At 42.9% G+C, this 25,559-nt stretch overlaps 1 protein-coding gene across 6 annotated transcripts in view; it reads left to right on the top strand.

Annotated features, from left to right (window-relative positions):
• LOC102974876 (radial spoke head 10 homolog B) overlaps positions 1-25,559 on the top strand; it is a 38,998-nt gene that overhangs the window by 2,387 nt on the left and 11,052 nt on the right. For all 6 annotated transcript variants that reach the window (XR_008619199.1, XM_028499182.2, XM_028499183.2 and 3 more), the window contains exons 2-13: positions 709-784; positions 3,991-4,059; positions 5,915-6,088; positions 7,686-7,771; positions 8,469-8,589; positions 13,541-13,717; positions 14,871-15,030; positions 15,256-15,377; positions 15,998-16,187; positions 17,533-17,647; positions 18,933-19,012; positions 19,112-19,260. Coding sequence is in view for 5 of the 6 variants with exons in the window: in XM_028499182.2 (XP_028354983.1) it covers positions 709-784; positions 3,991-4,059; positions 5,915-6,088; positions 7,686-7,771; positions 8,469-8,589; positions 13,541-13,717; positions 14,871-15,030; positions 15,256-15,377; positions 15,998-16,187; positions 17,533-17,647; positions 18,933-19,012; positions 19,112-19,260 (1,519 nt within the window). In the remaining variant the exon portion in view is untranslated. The remainder of the gene's footprint in view (positions 1-708; positions 785-3,990; positions 4,060-5,914; positions 6,089-7,685; positions 7,772-8,468; positions 8,590-13,540; positions 13,718-14,870; positions 15,031-15,255; positions 15,378-15,997; positions 16,188-17,532; positions 17,648-18,932; positions 19,013-19,111; positions 19,261-25,559) is intronic.

Raw genomic sequence — 25,559 nt, 5'->3', positions numbered from 1 at the left:
CAGAAAACTGTCCAGAATATTCCATACGCCTCCATCTCTCTCCCCTCCCACTACTCCCTCCCGGCAGTTAGCTCCCCCGCACACACAGTCCGTTCTCCACGGCAGCCGGAGTGATCTTTTTAAGACGTAAATCTGGTCTTGTCCAACCCACCTCTTAAAACCCTCTCATGATTCCTCCTAGAGCTTTTCGATTTTATAGCAAGTCTTTATCACAGCCCAGCCTCTTCTTCCCCTGGTCTCCCTCCCATCCATTGCTCGCCTACTCAGTGTGGTCCAGCTGTGCAGCTGAACTTGAGCCGGGAGGCTCTTTCCTGCCTCAGGGCCTTTGCACTTGCTGTTTCCTCTTCCCGGGGATCCTCTTCTCCAGGTTCTTTGTTATAAGTAGCCGTCTCCTTACTCCTGATCACATTCCCCGATCATTCCTTTCACAAAAACTGAACGCGATCTGGAATTATCTTGTTTACTTGTTTCCTTTTTACTGTCTGTCTCTCCTCTTTGAACCATAAACTCCCAAGGGCAGGAACTTGTTCACAGTTGCAGCCCTGGTACTTAGAAGGGGCCAGGCACACAGTGGTCCTCGGCGGGGAATGCTTGTTGAGTGAATATGAGATATTTGTACTTTTTCATTGATGTTCATTACGTATTTTAACACACAGTCACTGAGGTGTGCTCACATGATTTATTGCCTTGAGCTTTATTTCACCGTAGCTATGAAGGGGAAAAAGTCCGTGGACTGTACGAGGGAGAAGGCTTTGCCATCTTTCAAGGAGGCTGTACCTACCACGTGAGTTATACCTTTGGGGACTGAGCAGGGCAGACAGAGCAGGGTGATAATTTTAGATTTGCATCTTCAGAAAGTCCACTGATTCCTCAAAAGAAATTGCAAGTACTTGATGCTGATTTTATTTTGAACCCTGAGTACATATTTTAAGGTAAAAACATGACTACTTCAGTACAAAGTAGTCGTTTTAGATTTTTTCCTTCTGCCAAGTTTTATTTTGTACAAACACCATTAAGGTCACTAAAGTAAAAAACAGAGTAAAAATCCCAGTGTCGGGCTTCCCTGGTGGCGCAGTGGTTGCGCGTCCGCCTGCCGATGCAGGGGACACGGGTTCGTGCCCCGGTCTGGGAGGATCACACATGCTTTGAGGGCTTCCCTGGTGGCGCAGTGGTTGCGCGTCCGCCTGCCGATGCAGGGGAACCGGGTTCGTGCCCCGGTCTGGGAGGATCACACATGCCGCGGAGCGGCTGGGCCCGTGAGGCGTGGCCGCTGAGCCTGTGTGTCCGGAGCTTGTGCTCCACAACGGGAGAGGCCACGACAGTGAGAGGCCCGCGTACCGCAAAAAAAAAAAAACCAGAAAAAAAAAATTCCCAGTGTCCTTTTGCCATAAATGTTTTCAATTTGCTGTGTCTCCTTTTTTGTGGGGTGGGGCGGGCGGGGCGCGTGGCTTGCGGGATCTTAGTTCCCCAACCAGGGATCGAACCCGCGCCCCCTGCAGTGGAAGCGCGGAGTCTTAACCATTGGACCGCCAGGGAAGTTCCTCTTTTATTTCTTGAATGGATGGATCAGTGTTTTTACATGGCCGTATTAATTTTGTAGATAACACCTTGAATCTTTTTTCAGTTATGAATACATTGCTGTATTAATGTATGGTTTCCATAACTTAAAAGTTTGTGGTAAAATGTACATTAAACTTACCATTTTTAAGTGTTAGTTTCAGTGGCATTAAGTGCATTTACATTGTTGTACAACCATCACCACCGTCACCTCCAGAACTTTTTCATCATCCCAAACTGAAACCCTGTTCCCATTAAGCACTAAATTCCCATTCCCTCTTCCATAATTATTTAAAATATTGCATAGTGCTCTAATTTACCATTCAGAACCATGCCATAATTATTAGATACTTTTGGGGTGTTTTCATTTTTTGTCTTTATCAATGATGCTACAGTAGCAGTAGTCATTCATCCGTTCGTTCAGATTATCCAGGAAACTTGTGCTTATTATAGGAGAACAGATTTTTTTCTTTTTTTGCGGTACGCGGGCCTCTCACTGCTGTGGCCTCTCCCGTTGCGGAGGATTTTTGTAGTTGAGGTCAAAAGTCACGGGTTTCAGTATCCTGATTTATCCCATTAACATATAACATGTTCGTTTTCCTGTGTTGTAAAAACTCTTAAAAATGCCATTTATGGGAATTCCCTGGCAGTCCAGTGGTTAGGACTCTGCACTTTCACTGCCGAGGGCCCGGGGTTCAGTCCCTGGTCTGGGAACTAAGATACCACAAGCCATGCAGCTGGCCAAAAACAAAACAAAACAAAAACAAAAACAAAACAAAAACAAAAACAAAACAAAAATGACTCTGCCAGTCCTGGCCTTATAGTGTTTCTTTATCCTGATGAGAATCTTCCTTCACCGCTGTGGTCCTTCTACAAGGCACCAGTGTGTATACCATTCAAAGATACCTAGTGCTTGACCACACGGGACAAACCCCTCCCAGGCTGCTGAGGATGTGATCACAGCTCCTGCTAATAACCCTGGGTGTCCTCAGGTATGTAGTCACCTGGTCGCTCAAGCCTGGCCAGGCAGCCTTGACCTTCCCACTAATGAGAGGCAAACTCCCCTTCATTTCTGGAGGAGCCCCCTTCCTCGCTGCCAGCTACCTGCTTTGTAAACTTTGCATATTTTCCTTAGACTCAGATTCTTCCGATTGAAAGTAATCATCCGTTGGATCTCCTTTAAATGGTGAAGGAGGCAGACCCAGTGGAACGACCCAGTAGCCCCACGACCCACAGGGGTCAGACCTTTGTTGGTCACATGTTTAGATCACAATTTCCTGAAGAGAAAACTTGAAAACAAACATTTCACGAAACACTTGCCCTTCCCGTGTAGTTGAAGCACGATCCTTTCTGTTCTATCGATACTCTGTTAAAACAAAACAAAACTCTGCTTCTTGCGACCACGATTGATTCCATAATCCAAACGAGAGCCTCAGCCTGCAGCTGGAAGATCTCTGGCTGCCCCCAGTTTCCCTGAGCGCCAGCCCTGCCTGATGTGCGGCCAGGTTCACCTGGATGGATGATATAACGGACCTTCTCGCTAGTGAAGTTAAGGCAGTTGTTCTTAAAGCGTGTTCCCAGGGACCGGCAGCACCTGGGAATTTGTGCAGAGTACAAATTCTTGGGCCCCAGCCCAGAGCTGGTGATGAATCGGAATCTCCAGCGTGCAGGGCGGGCCCAGTAATCTGTGCTTTCACCTCCCCCCACCCCGGTGGCTCTGATGCACAATCGAGCTTAGAACCACTGCGTCAGGGCACTGTTTACATAGTTTCTCGGTTCTCTCCAGTCATCAAACCCCTGACCTCACCACCTCCTCTAAAGAAGTGATTCCGAGGAAGAACTGGGTGTAATGTTATACGCGTTTTCTCTGATTGCATTGCGACATTCAGGTGTGTGAAGTTTTTAACAACTAGTTCCTATACATTAACAATAGACACTCTAAATGAACGATACGGACAACTGTACATTATGTACACTTGTGTTTGTGTCAATACACACACACACTCACACGTACTGATAATTCCCAGTAAGGGAAAACAAAGTGTGGTGTTGACAAATGTCATAATTTCTGATATCCAGATAATGGTTTTAATCTAGTCTAAATAATTTTCAAAAGACCCTTAAACTTTGAAATGCAAAGCCCAAAGCGTATGAGTTCTTTTGAACTATAGAGTTTTCCAACAGCTTACTTAGGTGAGGAAGGCTGAACTTACAGCTCAGTTTAACAACTGCACAGCACTGCCTGGCGTCAGTTTTAGGGAACTGGGTTTTTTTGGACTCTTCCTCAGATCCTTTTTAGAACAGGATGGACGCCAGTGTGGTGCCAGCTCCCAGCCGAACACTGGACAAGCATATTTGTGGCACCTGGTTCCATTTGGGTGGCAGTTGGGTAAATCAGGATTGGGCCTAACGCTTTGCTGCTCTGTTTCAAAGGGTGCGTTTTCAGAAGGACTCATGCATGGACGGGGGACTTACGTCTGGGCTGACGGATTGAAATATGAGGTAAAGCGTAGAGTATGTTATGTTATAGTTCTGAATGAATTATGTGATTTAATGGTCAGGTTCCCACAATTAAACATACTAGTTTCATAAAAGTAACTCAGCACATGGGTTAAAAAAATATCCATAGAACCAAAGAACAGAGGTGACAAGTTAGTTGTTACCGCAGGGGACCCTCTGTAAATTGTCACCAGTTTCCAGTTTCGTTTGTATATTCTAGAGGTATTCAGCCTCTCCTATTTTTTTTGCAAACACAAATTGTTCATTTTTTAAAAAGATTTCATTTTATTTATTTTTGGCTGCGTTGGGTCTTCGTTGCTGCACGTGGGCTTTCTCTAGTTGTGGCGAGCAGGGGTTGCGGTACACGGGCTTCTCATTGCAGCGGCTGGCTTCTCTTGTTGCGGAGCATGGGTTCTAGGCGTGCGGGCTTCAGTAGTTGTGGCACATGGGCTCAGTAGTTGTGGCACGTGGGCTCAGTAGTTGTGGCACGCGGGCTCTAGAGCGCAGGCTCAGTAGTTGCGGCGTACAGGCTTAGTTGCTCCGCGGCATGTGGGATCTTCCTGGCCCAGTGCTCGAACCCGTGTTCTCTGCACTGGCAGGCGGATTCTTAACCCCTGTGCCACCAGGGAAGCCCCACAAATAGTTTGTTATACACTCTCTTCTTACCTTTTTTCTCTAGAGACCAAACCATACCCACTCACTCAGATCTAGCTATCTCTACTGGCTGCTTGTGCTGCGTTTGGGCCTCACTTAACGGTCTTGCCGGGTCGGGGAATGTGTATTTTTAGACCAGTGCCTCTACAGTGCGCGTGGGCCTGAAACGCTGCCCTGAAAATCACAGTTGCAGAGCTGCTAACGCGATGGTGTTCATAAGTCGTAATGAAAGTATTTAAAACGGGATGTAAGGCTCACATGCAAACAACAGCCAGGTGAGGGAAAGAGGCACGTTTGGGCCAGGTGGGCAGCTAAGTGGACTGGAAAGTGGGAGATGAGGCTGGGGAAGAGCGAGGGGAGGGTCCACCTTCATTGTCACGGAGGGGAGAGAACAGCCGAGGTCCAGGGCGGCCAGAGGATTGGGTCCCAACTGCCGTTTCAGGCCAGTCTTTCCCGGGAAACTACCCACTGCCCCCAAGCCCCGCCTCCTGGCCTGGACCTCTGGTTCATCAGCTCTGGAAGGTCAGGTGGGGCTCATTCTTGCAGACACAGACCCACCCCCATCGCAGACACACAGACACCCAGTCAGGGGAGGGTTTATGGGCAGGATTCAGGCTCTCACAGAAACATCCTCTGGGAGGTTGGCTGGCCTCTTGGGACCTCTGCTGGGACCTCGCCTCCAGGAGTTCATGTTCCTGGAAAAGAACCCGATGCCTCTGGGCTGAGGTGTGGGGGCACCGCATGCTGGCCGCTCATCCTGGGGCAGGCGGTCGGCTGGTGCGTCTGCAGTGTATTAGCGTTTCCACCAGTGATCCCTGAGCCTGGCTAATCATCAGCATCTCCTGGGGGTAACACTGGAACCCAGTGAATTAGCCACCTTCCAGGCGGGTTCCAGAATCCAAAATTCTCAAGGCCAGGCTTGGAAGCCACCACGGTACCACGTCACCTGCTGGCTTCTTCGAGCTTAGTCTGCACACAGCTTTCCCGATAGCTCATTCCGCCTGGGCTTCTGTCCGGTGGAGGGACCAGGTGTGGGAGGATGGGATGTGTAGAGACGGGAGGAGGGGGGTGGGAGCTGGAGGGGGTATTCAACCGTTTCCAAGGGAGGAGAGACCAGCGTGGTGTCCGCATCTCCAGCGGCCCACAAGACGAGGGATCTCTCCACTGCCTTCCTTCTGCCACACTGATGCCCATTTTGCCCTAGGGGGACTTTGTGAAAAACGTCGCCGTGAACCATGGCGTCTACACGTGGCCGGACGGCAGCACCTACGAAGGGGAAGTGGTCAACGGCCTGAGACACGGATTCGGCATGTTCAAGTGCAGCACGCAGCCCGTGTCCTACGTCGGCCACTGGTGCCACGGCAAGAGACACGGCAAGGTGGGTGAGGCAGCCACGCGACCCCCGGCTATGAATAGGATGTGCAAACACAGAGAACAGGAGGTGGGGGGCTGTGAAGGGTATACTCACTTTTTTTTTATGAGGTGAAATTCACATCACATGAAATTAACCATTTTACAGTGAACAATTCAGTGGCATTTAGTACATTCACAATATTGTGCCACCACCACCTCTATCTAGTCCCCAAACATTTTCATCATCCCAAAATAAAACCCCATACCCATTAGGCAGTTACTCCCCACCTCCCCAGCCCTGGGCAACCACCAATGGGCTTTCTCACTCTATGGGTTTACCTATTCTGGATATTTTGTATAAATGGAATCGTACAATATGTGACCTTTTGTGTCTGGTTTCTTTCACTGAGTATCATGTTTTTGAGGTTCATCCGTGTTGTAGGTAGTTCATTCCTTTTTTACAGCTGAGTAATATTCCACTGTACGGATGGACCACATTTTGTTTATCCATTCATCCACTGATGGACATGTGGGCTGTTTCCATCTTTTGGCTACTGTGAATAGTGCTGCTATGACTATGAGTGCAAAGGTTTATCTGAGTACTTGTTTTTAGTTCTTTTGGGTACATACCTAGGGGTGGAATTGCTGGGTCCTACGGTAACTTGATGTTTAACATTTTGAAGGACCACCAAACTGTTTTCCGTGGTGGCTAAACCAGTTTACACTTTCACCAGCAATGTAGGTTATAGGTACTTTGAAGCGAGGTTGCTGTTTTTGGTACTATTGTCTCACTTTTATATAGGATGATAAAATACTGTAGCACTGTTTTTAGAAAACGTCAAAAGAAAAAGAAAGTCTGTCTTCATAATTATCACCTTACTCAGATTTAGACTGTTCCCTTGTGTTCTGCATTCTGTTTTTAGCTCAAAGCAGATCAGTTCAGATATTTGGGGGAGTTGGGGATGGTGACTTCTAGATAGAGGCACCAGGATGGGTGCAAGAAGGAACAAGTTAGCGTGATAATGAGGAAGAAGATGGAAAAATCACACACACACAGAAATAAACCCGTGAATAAACAAGCAATTTCTGGCCATTTAGCGTAGATCCAAATGCTTTGCACAGTGGCTACTCCCACTCCCTTCAAGGAATCATCAAAGAAAAATTATGCCGTGTTCACTTATGCTCGGAGGCAGTAAAATAAGATGTCAAAATGGATAAAACAAACTGGTTTTGGTACATAAAAGAGAGTGACCTTCAGTTATAAGGAAGGTACTACTCTTCACTTTAGGTGACAACAAAATAGGATTTCTTTAGGTACTTATTTGACTAATAATTACTGAATATACTGAATGTAATGGATGTAGTCATTTCATCCCATATGTGACACTTTGTTAGTCAGGGGTAACTGATTTGTGACATTATCTCATTCTCACTTGGTGGGCACTTTACAGTATTCTTAATCACAAACCAGAAACATAACACGGATTATATGTCTTACCTGAGGATGACATTTTCTGCATCATTTAGACTCCTTAAAATTATACATTTTAATCTTTACCTTTAAAAAAGCATTTGTTTTATGAGGCTTGATGTTTTTATAAAAATGATATTCTTTGTTCTAGGGCTCCATTTATTACAATCAAGAGGGCACCTCTTGGTACGAGGGAGACTGGGTGCACAACGTCAAAAAGGGCTGGGGGATAAGGTGGTAGGTATCCCCCCGCCATGTTTGGGGTGTTGGCGAAAAGCGTTCGTGGGCCCAGATAACTTTCACATAGGCTATTTAAAGATAAGGTGCAGAACTTACCGAGAACACGTTTTCTATACAAGCAGGGTGGAATATTGAAATTAACCCCAATATAATCTCAACAGGGATGAAGTATTCCTCGGAAAATTTAGGAAAACACCATATTAAAGATGATGGCTAATCATACTGTTTCACTTTATTATACGTAGAAACTGCCTCCCTTTGTTTTCTATATTAATCATGGGTCTCCATTGTCAGTTTCATATATTCTGAGGGATATTGACATATCGGCTTGATTTTAGATTGAGCTGATGGAGCCAAATATTTTAAGGATTAAAATATTTGGGGGCAAAATATTAACCAATCATAATACTATAGGGAGTTACTTAAAAAGATTAAAAACACTCTTCTTAGCCACTGTCACCTTATGAAGTAATCAGAAGTTTTTACGAAGTGATTTGTTCTACCCCCCCACCCCCCCAGATGATTGTTTTTATGGACCACGTGCCTATTCATCGAATTTCAATACAGGGAAGATTGTATAGGCACACAGGGATTGGATCTTCTCAAAGGTATTTAGGGAGAACGTTTAAGAAAGTCTTAAAGGTAAATGTCGTACATGAGATAACTGATTGTTTTTCATTTTTGTTTGTCCTAGTTACAAATCCGGAAATATATATGAGGGTCAGTGGGGGAACAATATGCGTCATGGGGAAGGCAGGATGAGGTGGCTGACAGCCAATGAAGAGTTCACCGGTCAGTGGGAGAACGGGGTCCAGGTACTGTGCTGGCTGCTTTTAGCAGAATACACCCCGAGGTGGGTGCTCTGCTCACCCTCAGCCCGTGAATTATCTGGTGTAGGGTATTGCATGGTAATCTGAAATTCACGCTGTGTTACATTTAGAAACTCACAAACTCACATTATGATTACTTGTCTAAATCAGCCTTTTTAAAAGAAAATATATCTTGCTGACATATAGTTGATTTACACTGTTGTGTTAGTTTCTGCTCTACAGCAAAGTGATGCAGTTATACATGTATATGTGTTCTTTTTCATATTCTTTTCCATATGGTTTCTCACAGGATATTGAATATAGTTCCCCGTGCCTTACAGTAGGATCTGGTTGTTTATCCATTCTATATATAAAATAGTTCGCATCTTCTCATCCCAAACTCCCAGTCCATCCCTCTCCGCCCTCCCCTCCCCCTTGGCAACCATAAGTCTGTTCTCTATGTCTGTGTTTTTGTTTCGTAGATACGTTCATTTGTGTCGCAGCCGCCCCGCGGCATGTGGGATCCTCCCGGACCGGGGCGCAAACCCGGTTCCCCTGCATCGGCAGGCGGACGCGCAACCACTGCGCCACCAGGGAAGCCCTATGTCTGTGTTTTTGTTTCGTAGATACGTTCATTTGTGTCGTATTTTAGATTCCACATACAAGCGATATCATAGGATATCTTTCTCTTTCTGACTTACTTCACTTAGTATGATAATCTCCAGATCTATCCATGTTGCTGCAAATGGCATTATTTCATTCTTTTTTTATGGCTAAATTGACCTTTTTTTTTTTAAGTGCTGTTTTATTAGTATTTAGTTTTCTCTAGAGGTCTCACACACAAGCGAGCTTCTTCCATTGGCAAATTCATAAGTCACATGACTCTTGGGAGGACTGAGACTATTATTTACATTTTATTTATTTATTTATTTATTTGGACTTATTTGGCTAGACAAGATTTTATTGGGTACAAGATGATCACTTTTGATAAAGAATTATAGTAGAGATCTTAAATGACGATAACAAGGCTCAAAGAAGTTTGGTCAAAAGACCAAAGCAGATCCAGACTTGCCAACTGCCTTGGAATATGGGATTATTACCTGTTACCATTTCTCTGCAGTGCTTCAAGATGCTACTTGTTACGGGGCTTAAGAAGCAACTATCCCCTAAATAACAGTACCTGCATCAGAGGGTTATTATGGAGACTGAATAAATACGAAATAGTGCCTGGCATATAATAAGCGATTATTTTTTTTTAATTAAAAAAATTTTTTTTTGCGGTACGCGGGCCTCTCACTGTTGTGGCCTCTCCCGTTGCGGAGCACAGGCTCCGGACGCGCAGGCTCAGAAGCCATGGCTCACGGGCCCAGCCGCTCCGCGGCATGTGGGATCTTCCCGGACCGGGGCACGAACCTGTGTCCCCTGCATTGGCAGGTGTACTCTCAACCACTGCGCCACCAGGGAAGCCCTATTTACATTTTAAAAGCTATGTATTGGGCTTCCCTGGTGGCGCAGTGGTTAGGAATCCACCTGCTAATGCAGGGGACACAGGTTTGAGCCCCGGTCCGGGAAGATCCCACATGCCGCGGAGCAACTAAACCCGTGCGCCGCAAGTACAGAGCCTGCGAGCCACAACTACTGAAGCCCGCGTGCCTAGAGCTGTGCTCTGCAACAAGAGAAGCCACCGCAATGAGAAGCCTGCGCACCACAACGAAGAGTAGCCCCCGCTCACCGCAACTAGAGAAAGCCCACGCACAGCAATGAAGACCCAACACAGCCCAAAATAAATAAATAAAATAAATAAATTAAAAAAAAAAAAGCTATGTATTTCCTGCACAGAAAAGGAAAGCTTTCTATGGTTAATTTTATATAGTTTATATAGCTAGGATTTTCTGATGACATCTTATATATTAACCTACTAATTGGGGACCTTGCTAAACTCACATAATAGTCCTAGTCGCTTTTTTGTAGACTCTTTAGGACTTTTTAATCTAGATAACCATGCCTGCAAATACAGTCAACTTTATGTTTCTTTCTACTCTGTATGCCATTTTTTTCTCTTGCTTTATTGAACTGGCTAAGACCTCCAGGATATTTTGTGACATTGACTAGGAGTGGAGGGAGTGGACATCCTCACATTGTTCCTGACCTTAGTGTGAAAGAATTCAGTCTCTCATCAAGCATGATGTTAGCTGTAGGTTTTTTGTAGCTACCCTTTATCAGGTTGAGGAAGCACTTTTTAATTCTTAATTTGCTTAACAGTTTTCATCATGAATAGATATTGAATTTTGTCTAGTGCTTTTTCTGCCTCCAGTCAGATGATCATGTGGTTTTTCTTCTCCAGTCTCTTGATTGGTTGAGTTAGATTAATTGATTTTCAAATGTTGAGCCAATCTTGCATTCCTGGGACAAACCCAACTTGGCCATGATGATATTATCCTTTTTATATCTTGCTGGGTTTAATTTCCTAATATTTTGTTGAGAATTTTTGTGTCCATGTTCATGAGGGATATTGATCTATAGTATTATTTCCTTATAACATCTTGTCAGCTTGTTGTAATCAGGGTAATGTCAGCTTCACAAAATGAATTGGGAAGTGTTCTCTTCAATTTTTTGGAAGTTTGTAGCATTGGCATTATCTCTTCCTTAGCCATATAGTTGAATATTGCCAGTGAAGCCTTCTGGGCCTGGAGTTGTCTTTGTGGGATGATTAAATTAACTACATATTAACTATAAAATCAATTTCTTTAGTAAATGATGTGTATTCAGGTTATCTATTTCTTAAGTAAGCTGTGGAAGTTTGTGTTATACTGAAGGGGTTTGCTTGCTTCATAGAAATTGTTAATGTTATTGGCGCCAGGTTGTTTATAACATTACCGTATTCTTTTAATATATATATAGGATCTATAGTGATGGTCCCTCTTTCTTCTAATATTAGTAATTTGTGCTTTCTCTCTTCTTCATCAGTCTTGCTAGAGATGCATCAATTTCATTAAAATTATCAAAGAGCCAATTTTAGTTTTGTTTTCTTTGATGTTTTTCAAAATAACTGATATCTATTCTTGTTATTACCTTCCTTCTGCATGCTTTGGGTTTAATTTGCTCTTTTCCCAGAGTTGTATGGATGCTTTATTGATTTGAGACATTTATTTCTTCCTAATATAAACATTTAATACTACAATTTTTCCTCTTAGCACTGCTTTATCTGTATCCCACTTATTTCAATATATCATGTTTTTTAAGTTTTGTTCAGTTCAAAATATTTTCTAATTTCCCCATGACTTCCTCTTTGGCCTATAAATTATTTTGAAGTATGTTGTTTACTTTTCAGATACTTGGGTATTTTCCCAGATACTTCTCTGTTGTTTTTTTTGTGTGTTTAATTCCACTGTGGTCAGAGAACATACTGTCTATAATTGCATTTCTTTTCAGTATGTTGAGGTTTATTTTGGTCTATCTTGGTGAATGTTACGTGTATTTCTGATTTTGTTGAGTGGAGTTTTCTATAGATGTCAGTTAGATCAAGTTGGTTGATAGTGTTGTTCAGATCTTCTATATCATTACTCATTGTCTGTCAACTTTTTCTATCCATTTCTGAGAGAAGCGTGTTTAAGTATCCAAGTATAGTTGTGGATTTGTCTGTTTCTCCTTTCAGATCTATCAGTTTTTACTTCATATATTTTGACAGTTTGTTGTTATGTCACATTTAGGATTGCTATGTCTTCCTGGTGAGTTGACCCTTTTTATAATTTTATAATGTCATTCTTCAACCCTGGTGATTTTTATTTCTCTGAGCTCTACTTTTTCTGATATGAATATGGCCACTCCAACTTGGTTTTCTTCTTTTTAATTTTCATGGTGGTAAAATATAACTTACCGTCTTAACCATTTTTAAGTGTATATAGTTCAGTGTTAAGTACATTCACACTGTGTTCAGCCGTCACCGCCATCCATCCACAGAATTCTTTTCACCTTGCAAAACTGAGACTCTGTACCTATTAAACAATAACTCCACACTTCCCCTCCCCCCAGCCCCTGGCACCCACCATTCTACTGTCTGTCTCTGTGAATGTGACTATTCTAGACACCTCATCTAAGTAAAATCATATAGTATTTGTCCTTTCGTGAACAGCCTATTTCACTTAGCATACTGTCTTCAAGGTTCATCCACGCTGTAAGCATGTGTCAGGATTTCCTTCCTTTTTAAGACTGAATCATCTTCCATAGTATGGATGGAGCACATTTTGTTTATTCATTCCTCAACAGACACTTGGGTTGCTTTCACCTTTCGGCTGTTGCAAATGTTGCTATGAACATGAGTGTACACATTGTTTGTTCGATTCCCTGCTTTCATTTCTCTTCAGTATATACCCAGAATTTACAGAATCGTATGTATATCCAAGCTGTGTAAGCTTGGATAACAATGAATAAAGTCAGATAGGATTTTTTAAAAAATGGTGTATATATAGAAACATTCCATTGTTGAAAAAATTGTGTATGTCTTTATATATGTGTATAATATGTTGCTTTAGTATGATTGTATGTGCCTGGGGAAAACAGAGGTGAATTTCAAACCCAACTAGTAGTTACCTCTGGAATGTGGGGTTGAGGAGGGAATATTTTTATCAATCTGTATGTTAAAAATAATTAAAATTTAAAATAATATTAAGCCAGGCACTTTATATACACTATTTTCAATTATTACATCCAACCTGTGGTAGGTGTTATTTCCTTTTATAGATGAGACCCAGAGGGCTTAACTAACGAGCCTTACGTCAAAGGGCTGGTTTGTAAATAACTGAGCTGAGGCTGAACCCGAGTCTGTGAGACGCCGCCACGCACGCTCTTTGCCCTTCAAATGGGTCCCTGTACTTGATTCACACCTAATTTTAAATGGATTTGGGTAAAAAGAGGAAACATTTTGAGCATTTCTCATGGAAATTTGCTTTCTTTTCAGAACGGTTTTGGCACACACACATGGTTTCTAAAGAGAATCCCCTACTCCCAGTATCCTTTGAGAAATGAGTATGTAGGAGAGTTTGTGAATGGATACCGTCATGGCCGTGGAAAGTTCTACTATGCCAGTGGAGCCATGTATGAGGGAGAATGGGTTGCCAATAAAAAACATGGCATGGTGAGTACAGACCTGTGAAGATTACATTTTAAAGATTATGTAAAGGCATGTCATTCTCTAGTAAAGCGCATTATCCATTTTGCATAGGATAACTTACTGTTTTGTTAAGATGATTACATAAATTTTAAAATAACTTCTAACGTATCATCAATTTCCTCTGTATTTAGAGGTCATTTAATTAGTCTGGTGTGTGTGTGTATGTTAGGGTGGTTTTGGTTGCAAGTAACAGAAAATCTAGCTTAATCTTCCATAAATGATAAAGAATAATGTGGGTTTCAGTGTTGGTTTGATTCAGCAGCTCCATGACGTCAGGGTTTCTCCTCCATCCATCCATGTCTCCTACCATGTCAGCTTCACAATTATGCTGCCCTCCCTTATGACTGCAAGACGGCTGCTGTGGTTCCAGGCTTCACGTCTACATACCCCGCTAAGTAGAAGGAGAGAAGAAACTCTTTTTGGAGAAGTTTTCCACAAACATCTTGAGCTTCACTGAGCCGAACTGGGGGTCATTTGCCCACCTTTTGAGTCAGACCAACCACTGGCCTGGGTTTGATAAATACCAAGAGAGTCCCCATTCCGTGACAGGCACCTCTGCTGGTCATCAGCATATTTAATAAGCCACATTCTGTGACCTAGGGGTGCTTAAAGCTGGGGAGAGGTTGTGGGGCAGATACAGTGAGGGGAGAGAAGGGGGATCGGGAAGAGGAGAGAGATCTACACGGTGACAAGAGACTCTAGGAGCCTGACGGTATGTGGACTAAGTGCAGATCTTAACAAGCGAACAGAAGCCTCCAAACCCTTGAAAAAGATATTGATGTACGTTTACCAATGGTTTTCTTTGTCTATAATTTAAAAAAAATATTTCTTTCTTTCTTTGGCTGCATTGGGTCCTCGTCGTGGCACGCAGGCTCCAGGGCATGCGGGCTCAGTAGTTGGGACACACGGGCTCTCTAGTCGTGGCGCGCAGGCTCTGGCGCGCTCGGGCTTAGTTGCCCCACGGCATGTGGGATCTTAGTTCCCCGAGCAGGGATCGAACCACGTCCCCGGCATTGGAAGGGGGTTTCTTAACCACTGGACCACCAGGGAAGTCCCTACCAATGGTTTCCTAAAAGTGCTTTTCCTAAGCTGCAGAAAGTTATTATTCTCTCTGCAGGGCCAGTTAACTTTTAAGAATGGGCGTGTGTATGATGGCCCATTTTCCGATGACCACATAGCAGAGTTTCCAAATCTTGAAGGCGAACTGATGAGCCACCTGGACACGGCTCCAGAATCTGCCCTCAGGAGCCAGGATTGCAGACCCTCCGTCAGTGCCGGTAGGGAGCGTCCACCCGTCAGCTAAAGGCAAATTAATGTGTAACACTGCATCAGAAATACATCTAATATTGCAGAAAGCACAAGTTTCCTGTGAGCAACTGCTTTCTTATAGGTTTTTGAATACTCTTATGTCACACTTCTGCAGAAAATCATTTTGACAGGCCATTGAAATATTTTAACATTGTTTTTCACATTTATGCTGTATATTTGTCCTCATCTGCTAGAAATCACCAGAAAGCTTGATGGCAGTGAAAGTAATTCCATGTTAGGCTCGAGCATCGAGCTGGATCTCAGTTTGTTGCTGAAAATGTACCCGGAGAGAGACCAATCAGAAGAAAAGAAGCAGGTAGAAACCTTCCGTATTGTTACAAATCTATATTTTAGGCGAAAACATTAGCAGACTCTCCACAGTCCTGGGAAGATGCAGTTGGTGACTGCTGTCGTGTACTGAATGTCTTTTATTTTAAAAAGGATTTTAAATTAATTAATTATTTATTTTTGGCCATGCTGCGTGGCTTGTGAGATCTCGGTTTCCCGACTAGGGATCAAACCCAGGCCCCCGGCAGTGGAAGTGTGGAGTCCTAGCTGCTGGACCGCCAGGGAATTCCCTGGTTTGCTAATATTTTGTTGAAGATTTTCATGTCTGTGTCCATGAGGTGTCGCGATCTGGAGACAAGGGAATTTTATCGCTGTCATTGAGACAGGATGAAACAGGATAGGATTGGACAGAGCAGCATGAAAGTAATTCCACTGTCCAGATAACAGCATGTCTTTCTACTCTTATTCAGAAATTGCACTTTACTGACCTGGGGATGGGTGGGGAGAAGGTAACGTTTATTGAGCCCTTACAGTGGTAAGAGGTGAATGAGATTGCATGTGTTACCTCGTTTAATTTAGAAAACAGGTTTTCTTTCACCTTTGCTCTTATCAGGTAAGATGAAGATATGTATGGCTTTCCCTTTTCAGGTAGAATATGCTATCTTAAGAAATATTACAGAATTAAGAAGAATCTATAGCTTTTACAGCAGCCTAGGATGTGATCACTCTCTGGATAACACCTTTCAGATGACAAAGCTTCACTTCTGGAGGTTCCTAAAAGATTGCAAATTCCATCATCATAAGATAACCCTCGCCGATATGGACAGGGTACTAAGTGGTGAGTATTCCAGATCCTTCGCATCTGGCTTAAAGAGTAGTATAACATCACAGCGCCCTGACACCAGTTAGGAAATGTTGAGGGAGTGAGGAAGGCAGATGTTGGGAGAGGTGTTCCAGAAAGCAACACATGGTCGTGTTCCCAAGGTGCTTAAAATGTGACTGAGGAGAGAATCTCGTGAAATAACAGCAACAGTCACAGACCATCTCTAGCAGGGGCAGCAAAGTCGGCCCGTGGGCCAAATCCAGCCCAACTGCGTGTTCTTGTAAATAAAGTTTTATTGGAACACAGCCATGCTCATTTGTTGTCATCTTGTCTGTGGCTTCTTTTGCCCTGCACCAGCAGAGCTCAGTGGCTGTGACAGAGGCTGGCCCACAGAGCCTAAAATATTTACCGTCTGGCCCTTTACAGAGGAGCCTGCCTACCCCTGAGAAAAGAGCAACAATCCACCCCCCACCCCCCAAAAAAAGCCCCCAAACCGCCCAGTTGTCAGGTCACAAGCAGAGAGGATCAGGGAGGGCTTGGAATAGCCTAGAAAAGGCTTTAGAGGGCCTCCCTGGTGGCGCAGAGGTTAAGAATTTGCCTGCCAATGCAGGGGACACGGGTTCGAGCCCTGGTCCGGGAAGATCCCACGTGCCGCAGAGCAACTAATCCTGTGCGCCACAACTACTGAGCCTGCGCCCTAGAGCGCGCGAGCCACAACTACTGAGCCCGTGCGCCACAACTACTGAAGCCCGCGTGCCTGGAGCCCATGCTCTGCAACAAGAGAAGCCACCGCAATGAGAAGCCTGTGCTTCGCAACTAGAGAAAGCCTGCGCGCAGCAACGAAGACCCAATGCAACCAAAAATAAATAAATAAATTAAAAAAAAAAAAAAGGCTTTAGATAATCTTGGGCTTGGGCTTGATTTCAAGTTGAAAAGTCCCTGCAGTAAAATTAACAACTTTGAAGGCTTTATTCCTTTCAGCTGAATTGTGGCAGGCAGGCAGGCTCGAAGGCCTCAGATCACCTTCTTGATGTTAGAACTAACGCCTATTTACTTCAAATTTCAGTGTCTGAAACACACTTCAAACCCACTTAGAATTAGCAGCCTAAATCAGACTGTGGCTCAGACCACTTTGAAAAACACCAGGACAAGGTATCTCGTAAGTTTCTTGTAAAGTGACCAGATGGAGCTCTTTCGTGTGGACCTTAATGTTCAGGTGGAGGCTTATATGCTGTTCAGGGTAGTCTCTAGGAAGAAAATGTACTCCACTGTATTCAGTTCTTTGAGTTGTGTACCAGGAGCAAATAAGATAGAAGGTTCTAGAGACCACCAGTCATCCTCCCCAATTTTCTTGTTTTAGCCAATAAGGACATACCAGTTGAAGAAATTCATTCTCCATTTACAACAATACTTTTGAGAACATTTTTGAATTATCTCCTGCAGTTGGCTTACCACATCCATCACAAAGAATACCAGTAAGTACTCCTGGACCCCGTGATAGGATGAGGGCAGAGCTCACTGTTAGGATTGTTATGATATTGTTCTTTTTTCTTCGATATTATTATTTTTCATACTCTTGAAATGAAGGATCAGAAACAAAAGTTTCCCACAAATATTAACCACAAAACCGCGAGAAACAAGATTAAATTTTGAAAACCCTTCCGACATGGGTCATGTTTCAATTCTGCACATAGCCCTCAAGTTTTTATTCAGAAATAGTCACCACCAGCTCTTCCTTAGACCAGAATTTCCTGTCTTTCTCAGAGCAAAACTGATACTGTATCTTTAAAAAAAAAAAAAAAACTATTTTGAAATAATTGTTGATTTACAGAGTGTCGCCAACACAATTCTCGTAACACAGAGAATTCCTATATACCCTTCATCCAGCTTTCCCTAATTATTACATCTTACAGAACCATGGTACACTTATCAAAATTAAGGAATTAACATTGCTACACCACCATTAACTAAATTACAGGGTTTTTTAGGACTTCCTGAGTTTTTTCCCTTTTCTGTTTCAAGACCGAATCCAGGATCCCACCTTGTGTTTATCACATCTCCTTAGTCCCCGACAGCTGTGATAGTTTCTTTGTCTTGTTATATATATATTATATATATATTTTTTTTTTTTTTTTTTTCTTGTGGTATGCGGGCCTCCCTCTGTTGTGGCCTCTCCCGTCGACACTTATCAAAATTAAGGAATTAACATTGCTACACCACCATTAACTAAATTACAGGGTTTTTTAGGACTTCCTGAGTTTTTTCCCTTTTCTGTTTCAAGACCGAATCCAGGATCCCACCTTGTGTTTATCACATCTCCTTGGTCCCCGACAGCTGTGATAGTTTCTTTGTCTTGTTCGGCAGGCGGACGCGCAACCACTGCGCCACCAGGGAAGCCCAGTTTCTTTGTCTTTTATGACCATGACACTTCGGAAGAATATTGGTCAGTTATTTTGTAAAATGCCCCTCGATTTCAGTTTGCTGATTTTTTTCATCATCACACTGAGGTTTTGAGTTTGGGGGAAGAATACCATCCTATCAGGTAAATGATGTCGATCCGTCTCATTACTGGGGATGTTAACCTTGATCACGTGGTTAAGTGCTGTCAGCCCTGTTTCTCTACTGCAGACTTACTGTTTTCCCCTTGCTATACTCTACTTGTTAGAAGCCAGTTACTAAGCCCACCGCATACTCAAGGGGAGGGGAATTAAGTTCCACCTCCTGGAAGGAGCAGTGATTATGGTATCTTCTTAATCACAGAGACAGAAGCCCGTCACTCTTTTTGTGTTTTACAAAACTGATGAATGAGAACATTCGCCCAAATGCCTGCCGTGTAAAAGGTAAATACAAAACCAATAGGATTATATTTACCATAATTTTTTCCAAAATAGAGTTTTGTAATCATCTTTTGAATGTTTATCTTTCCATTACATCTTTAGGCAATTTATTCTGCGAGGCCCACCGGACACTCTATTCAATGAATTACGTGGATAAGTGCTGGGAGATCTACACAGTTTACTGCAGACCAAATGCAGCCCCTCCCCATGAGCTCACAATGGACATGAGACACTTCCTCTGGATGTTGAAGGTGACCACTCATGGCTGATACTGGCTTTATATTTATAGGTACTTTGATTTTAATTTAAGAAAGGCAAAATATTCTAGCTATGATGTGCAAGGAACAAGGTGAAGGTCTGAGATAAATTTTCGTAGCCATCAGCAGAGGAGAGTAACTCTAATGGCCTGTGACGGGGAAGGAAGAGAAACGGAAGGAGCGTCTGCCCAATGGGCTTCCCAGCGAGGGGGGAGGGGTATGGTCGGCGGGGCCTCCAGCATCTTTACTGATGCAGACCTTTCCATGTAAAGGAAGATGGGGGGGATGGATGTCACTTTAAAAAAAAACTACTGTCCATCAAAAAAGTGATTTAAGAAAGTTATTAGTTTGGAAAATAGTGAGAATATCTAATTTATACAATATTCTCATATTCTTGGTAGTTTTTCTTTCATGATATTTTTAATATATACTTGTGGGTAGATAAAGGATAAAACTAAAAGGATTGACTACTAATAGGGGATAGAGTGATTTTAAAAATTTAAGTGTCACATGTATACAAAAAACTGGTTTTACAAATTTAAATGTCATATATACAAAAACTAGTATTGATAGGAAATAATTTTTTTGAAGTATGTGGTTTTTTTGGGATGGAATATTATACAGCTGTTTATTCACTTTCCCTCTTCTCCGTGGTCCCTTATTATTGATGAAATGAGGCCATTTGTCTCTGTAGATTGACTGGTCAGACTTCAGTTTTGGTTGGCTGCATCCTCAGAGAGTTGATGACAGGTGTTCCTTTTCCCCTTTATTTCCATCAAAGTGGTCACTAGAATTAGAAGCTTGATTAGATTCATATTTTTTTTAAAGCTTTTTTTTTTTGACGCGCAGGTTCAGCGGCCATGGCTCACGGGCCCAGCCGCTCCGCGGCAGGTGGGATCTTCCCAGACCGGGGCACGAACCCTTGTCCCCTGCATCGGCAGGCGGACTCTCGACCACTGCGCCACCAGGGAAGCCCTAAAGCTTTTTAATTTTTATTTATTTATTACCTTTGGCTGCGTTGTGTCTTCACTGCTGCACGCGGGCTTTCTCTAGTTGTGGCGAGCGGGGGCTACTCTTCATGGTGGTGCACGGGCTTCTCATTGCGGTGGCTTCTCTTGTGGAGCACAGGCTCTAGGCGCGTGGGCTCAGTTGTTGTGGTGCGCAGGCTCAGTAGTTGTGGCGTACGGGCTTAGTTGCTCCGCGGCATGTGGGATCTTCCCGGACCAGGGCTCGAACCTGTGTCCCCTGCATTGGCAGGTGGATTCTTAACCACTGCACCACCAGGGAAGTCCCTCAGGTTTTGTTTTTTTCCTGACAAAGCTGCAGGTGCTTCTGGCTAATTCCTGTTGTGTCACATCAGGGATGCTCCCTTTTAGTGATGCTGAGATCAACCAGTGGGTCATATGGTGTCAGCAGAATCCTTCCATTTCAGCGTTCCCCATAAACCTTTCACTAGTGGTTCCAGTAGCCCTGACAGTCATTGCTGACATCCGTTATTTCCTTAAGGGTCCCACAACAGTAATTTTCTATCATTCCATCTGCGTTTCTTAGCTGTGAATCCGATATAAAGAAGAACTTTACCTCATCAGCTATTTGATGACTGAAATACACAGGAAAGGAAGGATAAGTGCTCAATTTTTCCCTTTATTAATTTTCAGAATGAGTTGATATCCTGGCAGTTCTTCAGCAGTGACTAATGAGCTTTTGAAAATATCATTGTAACTCCTGGACTTACACATATTTGATGTGTTTCAGTCCACTGCTGTCTTCCCTCCATCCCCCATGGTCAAATTGTCCCATATTTGGCCAGTAAGAATCTCTCCAACTTGCTACCTGGTACCTTGAATCCATGGATTAACGTTGTTCATCAGTTTTTTAAAAATTTCCACTATTACTTGTTTAATCATTGCTTCGGAACCATTTTTTCACTCTGGGACTCTAGCTAAAATAGTTTATAATACTATATCCTCTGTATCTCTTTTCTCTATTTTCTCTTTGTGTAGCTTCTTTCAGCATAGTTATTTTGAGATTCATCCACGTTTTTGCATGTATATATAGTTCATTCTTTATTATTGCTGAATAGCATTCCATTCAATGGATATACCGCGATGATTTGTTTATGCATACATCTATCAATGGACATTTGGGTTGTTTATAGTTTGTGGCTGTAGAATAAATATAGTATGAACAACTGCGTACAAGTTTTTCTGTGGATAAGTTCTGATTTCTATGGGATAAATGCCCCAGGTGGCAATTATTGAGTTATATAGTGAGTATTTGTCTAATTTTTTTAAAAAGACTGCCAAACTATTTTTCAGAGTGGCTGGATCATTTTATAGTCCCACCAGCAATATTTGCCAGTATCTGTATTTCAATTGGTGTATTTAGAGCATGTACATTTAATATAATTGGTTTGTTAGGTGTAAGTTTGCCATTTAATTTTTTGATTTTTGTTCTCTGTTTTTGTTTTCTTTTTCCTGCCTTCCCGCAGGTTACTTAAACATTTTTTAGAATTTCATTTTGATTGATCTAATAGTGGTTTTTTGAGTATCTATCTATAAATATATTAGACTTATCACAGTCTAATGGTGTCATCATTTGACCAATTCGAGTGAAGTACAGAAACCCTTACTTCCCTTTACATCTTTTTACCCCCTACCATTTATAATTGATATTTCCTCTACCTACCTTTAGAACCACATCAGATAGTATTATAATTTTTGCTTTAACTGCCAAATATAATTTATAAAACTCAAGAGGAAAAGGAAAGTATATTGTACTGATCCATATTTTTGCTTACAATATTTGTTCTTCCTTCCTGAAGTTCCTGGATTCCTTATCATTTCTTTTCTATTTAGAGAATTTTCTCCAGCCATCCTTTTCAGGTAGTCTGCTAGCAACAAATTCTTAGTTTGCCTTCATCTGAGAATGTCTTGCATTCCCCTTCAGTCCTGAAGGATTTTTCTCTGGCTAGAGGATTCTGAGTTGATAGTCCTTTCAGCACTTGAAAAATGCTGTGCCACGTCCTTCTGGCTCCCGTGCTTTCTGATGAGAAATCTGCTGTCATGTGAATTTTTTCCATTATAGGAAGGTATCATTTCACTATCACTTTCAAGATTTTTCTTTGTCTTTAGTTTTCAGAAGTTTGACTTGTGTCTTGACGTGAACTTCTCTGGGTTTATCTTATGTGGGATTCACTCAAATTCTTAGATCTGTAGGTTTGTGTTTTTATCAAGTTTAAGAAGTTTTCAGCCATTATTTATTCACGTACTTTTTCAACCCACCTTTCTTTCTCCTTTCCTTCTGTGACTCTGATAACATGAATGTTAGATCTTTTATTATAGGCCCATGGGTCCCTCAGTCTGTTTTTTTTCAGTCTATTTTCTCTCTGTTGTTCAGGTTGGATCATTTCTATTATTCCATTTTCAGGTTTTCATTCTCCTCTCCCTTTCTTTATGCTGTTGAGCCCATCTATTGAGTTTTTAATTTAATTATCATAGTTTTCAGTTCTAAAATTTCCATTTAGTGCTTTACTTCTTCCATTCATTTGCTGAGACTTTCTTTTTTCCCCCTTTTGTTTCAAGCCTGTTTGTAATGGCTCATTTAAGCATTTTAATTAATATCTTTGTCACTTAATTCTATGTTCTGTCATCTTGGTGTTGGCATATGTTGATTGTCTTTGTTCATTCCGTTTGAGATCTTCCTGGTTCTCGGCACCATGAGTCAGTGATTTCCCACTGAAACCTGAACATTGGAGTATGTTATGTTGAGACTCTGATTTATTTAAAACCTTCGGTTTTTGCTGGTTTCTGATGAAGTCCAATTATCTATTTTTTTCTTTTCTCACTTGTGCTTTTGGTGTTAAGTCTAAGAATCCATTGTCAACCCAAGATCATGAAGACTGACCTCTATGTTGTCTTCTGAGTTTTATCTCTTACTTTTAGGTCATTTTGAATTAATTTTTGTATAATATATGGTCTGAGGTAGGGGGTCCAACAATTCTTTTGTGTGTGGATACCCAGTTGTCCCAGCTCCATTTGTTGAAAAGACTGTTTTTCCCTCTATTGATTGGCCTCGGCATTCTAGTCAAAAATCAGTTGGCCATAGATGTATGGCCCTATTTCTGGATTCTCAGTTGTATTTCATTTGTCTCTCTGTTTATCCTCTTACCAGTACCACACTCTCTTGATTACTGTTGCTTCTCAATCATTTTGGTGTAATTTCTTTTCCTCGCTGAAATATTTTACAAGCTACTTTTATCCTTGTTCCGAAATTTCACAGTGATGCAGCTTTGGTATTTTGTCTTTTTACATTTATTTCGTGAGCTTTAACATTGGAAACCTGTGCCCTTCAGTCCTGCAAAATGCTCTGGAATTACTTGTTCAGATTTCCTGCCTTCCATTTTCTCCATCCTTTTTGTGGAACATGGGTGTCAAACCTCCTGGACCAATTTAATTTTATTTTAGTCTTTTCTCTCTGACCATCCATCCATATCTTTATCATTTTTTGTTCTCCTTTAGGAGAGATTCCCTGCATTATCTTTCCCCTTCTATTTGAGTTTCTGGTATCAAATTTCTAATCCTTGGTCCCTTTATTAAGCATTTTGTTTGTTTTTAAAACATGGATGCAATCTCTCTTATTCCACTGAAGAAATGAATTGGGGATGGGGGAGCTAAATGGAATTTTTTTTTTCTTGGCTTTTTACATTGCCTCTGTTCCTTCCAAGTCCCTATCTCCCTTGCCCACCTCTGTTGGTTTTGTTCTCTGGCTTTTATGTTAAGGCTTTCCCCATAGCATGTGTGGTGAACCTTGGCTGTCCGCTCATAGATAGGACTGTGGCACTTTAAGGCTGACTGGGGGCTTCCCTGGTGGCACAGTGGTTAAGAATCCACCTGCCAATGCAGGGGACACGGGTTCGAGCCCTGGTCCGGGAAGATCCCACATGCCGCGGAGCAAACTAAGCCCGTGCGCCACACTACTGAGCCTGTGCTCTAGAGCCCGCGAGCCACAACTAGTGAGCCCATGTGCCACAACTACTGAAACCGGCGCACCTAGAGCCCGTGCTCCGCAACAAGAGAAGCCACCACAATGAGAGGCCCGCACACTGCAACAAAGAGTAGCCCCCGCTCGCCGCAGCCAGAGAAAAGCCCGAGCACAGCAACAAAGACCCAACGCAGCCAAAAATAAATAAATAAATAAAATAAATAAATTAAGGCTGATTGGAAGCTCTTGTGGATGAGAGGCACTTGTCAAAGATTAGGTTTCACTGTGGAGTAACCAAGCCAGGAAACTGCCCCACCTCTCCACTTTCTCCTCCCCAGCCTACAGTTTTGCCTTTTGTTTGTTTTTTGGCTGTGCCACGTGGCATGTGGGATCTTAGTTCCCTGACCAGGGAGCGAACCCAAACCCCTTGTATTGGAAGTGTGGAGTCTTAACCACCGGACTGCCAGGGAAGACCCTCCACCAGCCTACGGTTGACAGAGCTTTTCTCTTGGATGTTCGATTTTCCAGGGGAGGAGTTCTCCTAACTCCTGCCTGGGGGATATGAACCCAGTTTTCATAGTTCTTAGAATAGAGTGGAGGGAAGGGTCAGCGTGAAGGGAGGGCCCTACCAACATGCACTTTCCCCTAATTCTTGTTTTCAGCAGGACTGTGGCTTTAGGGGAGCCAAATGCACTGTGGTTCAGTATGTCCAGCGAGTCAACCTTCTGTTTTCAGTCTAGATGCGGAAAGGGTCTTCACCTAGACTTTCTGCGAGTCTTCCTGTGTTCAGCCTTACCTGTAGCACGGCTTTCAGAGCTGACTCCTTCCTGCGTTCCGACTGGACTCGACTTGCCTCTTGACTCCCTGAGCTCTCTGCTCCTTGTTCTGCTAAGCCCATTGGTCCAGCGCTTTCCCACCAGTAGAGCTGTGTTGGTATCTCACATCTGGGTCATCCACTCTCCCGTTCTCTGTCCTATGTTTATGCCTCTAAAAAAATCTTTACTGTTGTCTTAGAGGGATTAGGGAAGGAGTAGAGAGGTAAACATCAATGTTAATCCAGAATGCTTTTCAAAATTACCAGTTTTTAAGATACTTATTTCTAGACCATCTCCTTAAAGTGTTGTATTGGTATAAACTAATTTTAAAAATACATAGCTGAGGGCTTCCCTGGTGGTGCAGTGGTTGAGAGCCCGCCTGCCGATGCAGGGGACGCGGGTTCGTGCCCCGGTCCGGGAAGATCCCACATGCCGCGGAGCGGCTGGGCCCGTGAGCCATGGCCGCTGAGCCTGCGCGTCCGGAGCCTGTGCTCC

This window comes from Physeter macrocephalus, chromosome 14 (assembly GCF_002837175.3).
Source record: "Physeter macrocephalus isolate SW-GA chromosome 14, ASM283717v5, whole genome shotgun sequence".
Taxonomy (NCBI): domain Eukaryota; kingdom Metazoa; phylum Chordata; class Mammalia; order Artiodactyla; family Physeteridae; genus Physeter; species Physeter macrocephalus.
This window is presented reverse-complemented; position numbering and strand designations above follow the sequence as displayed.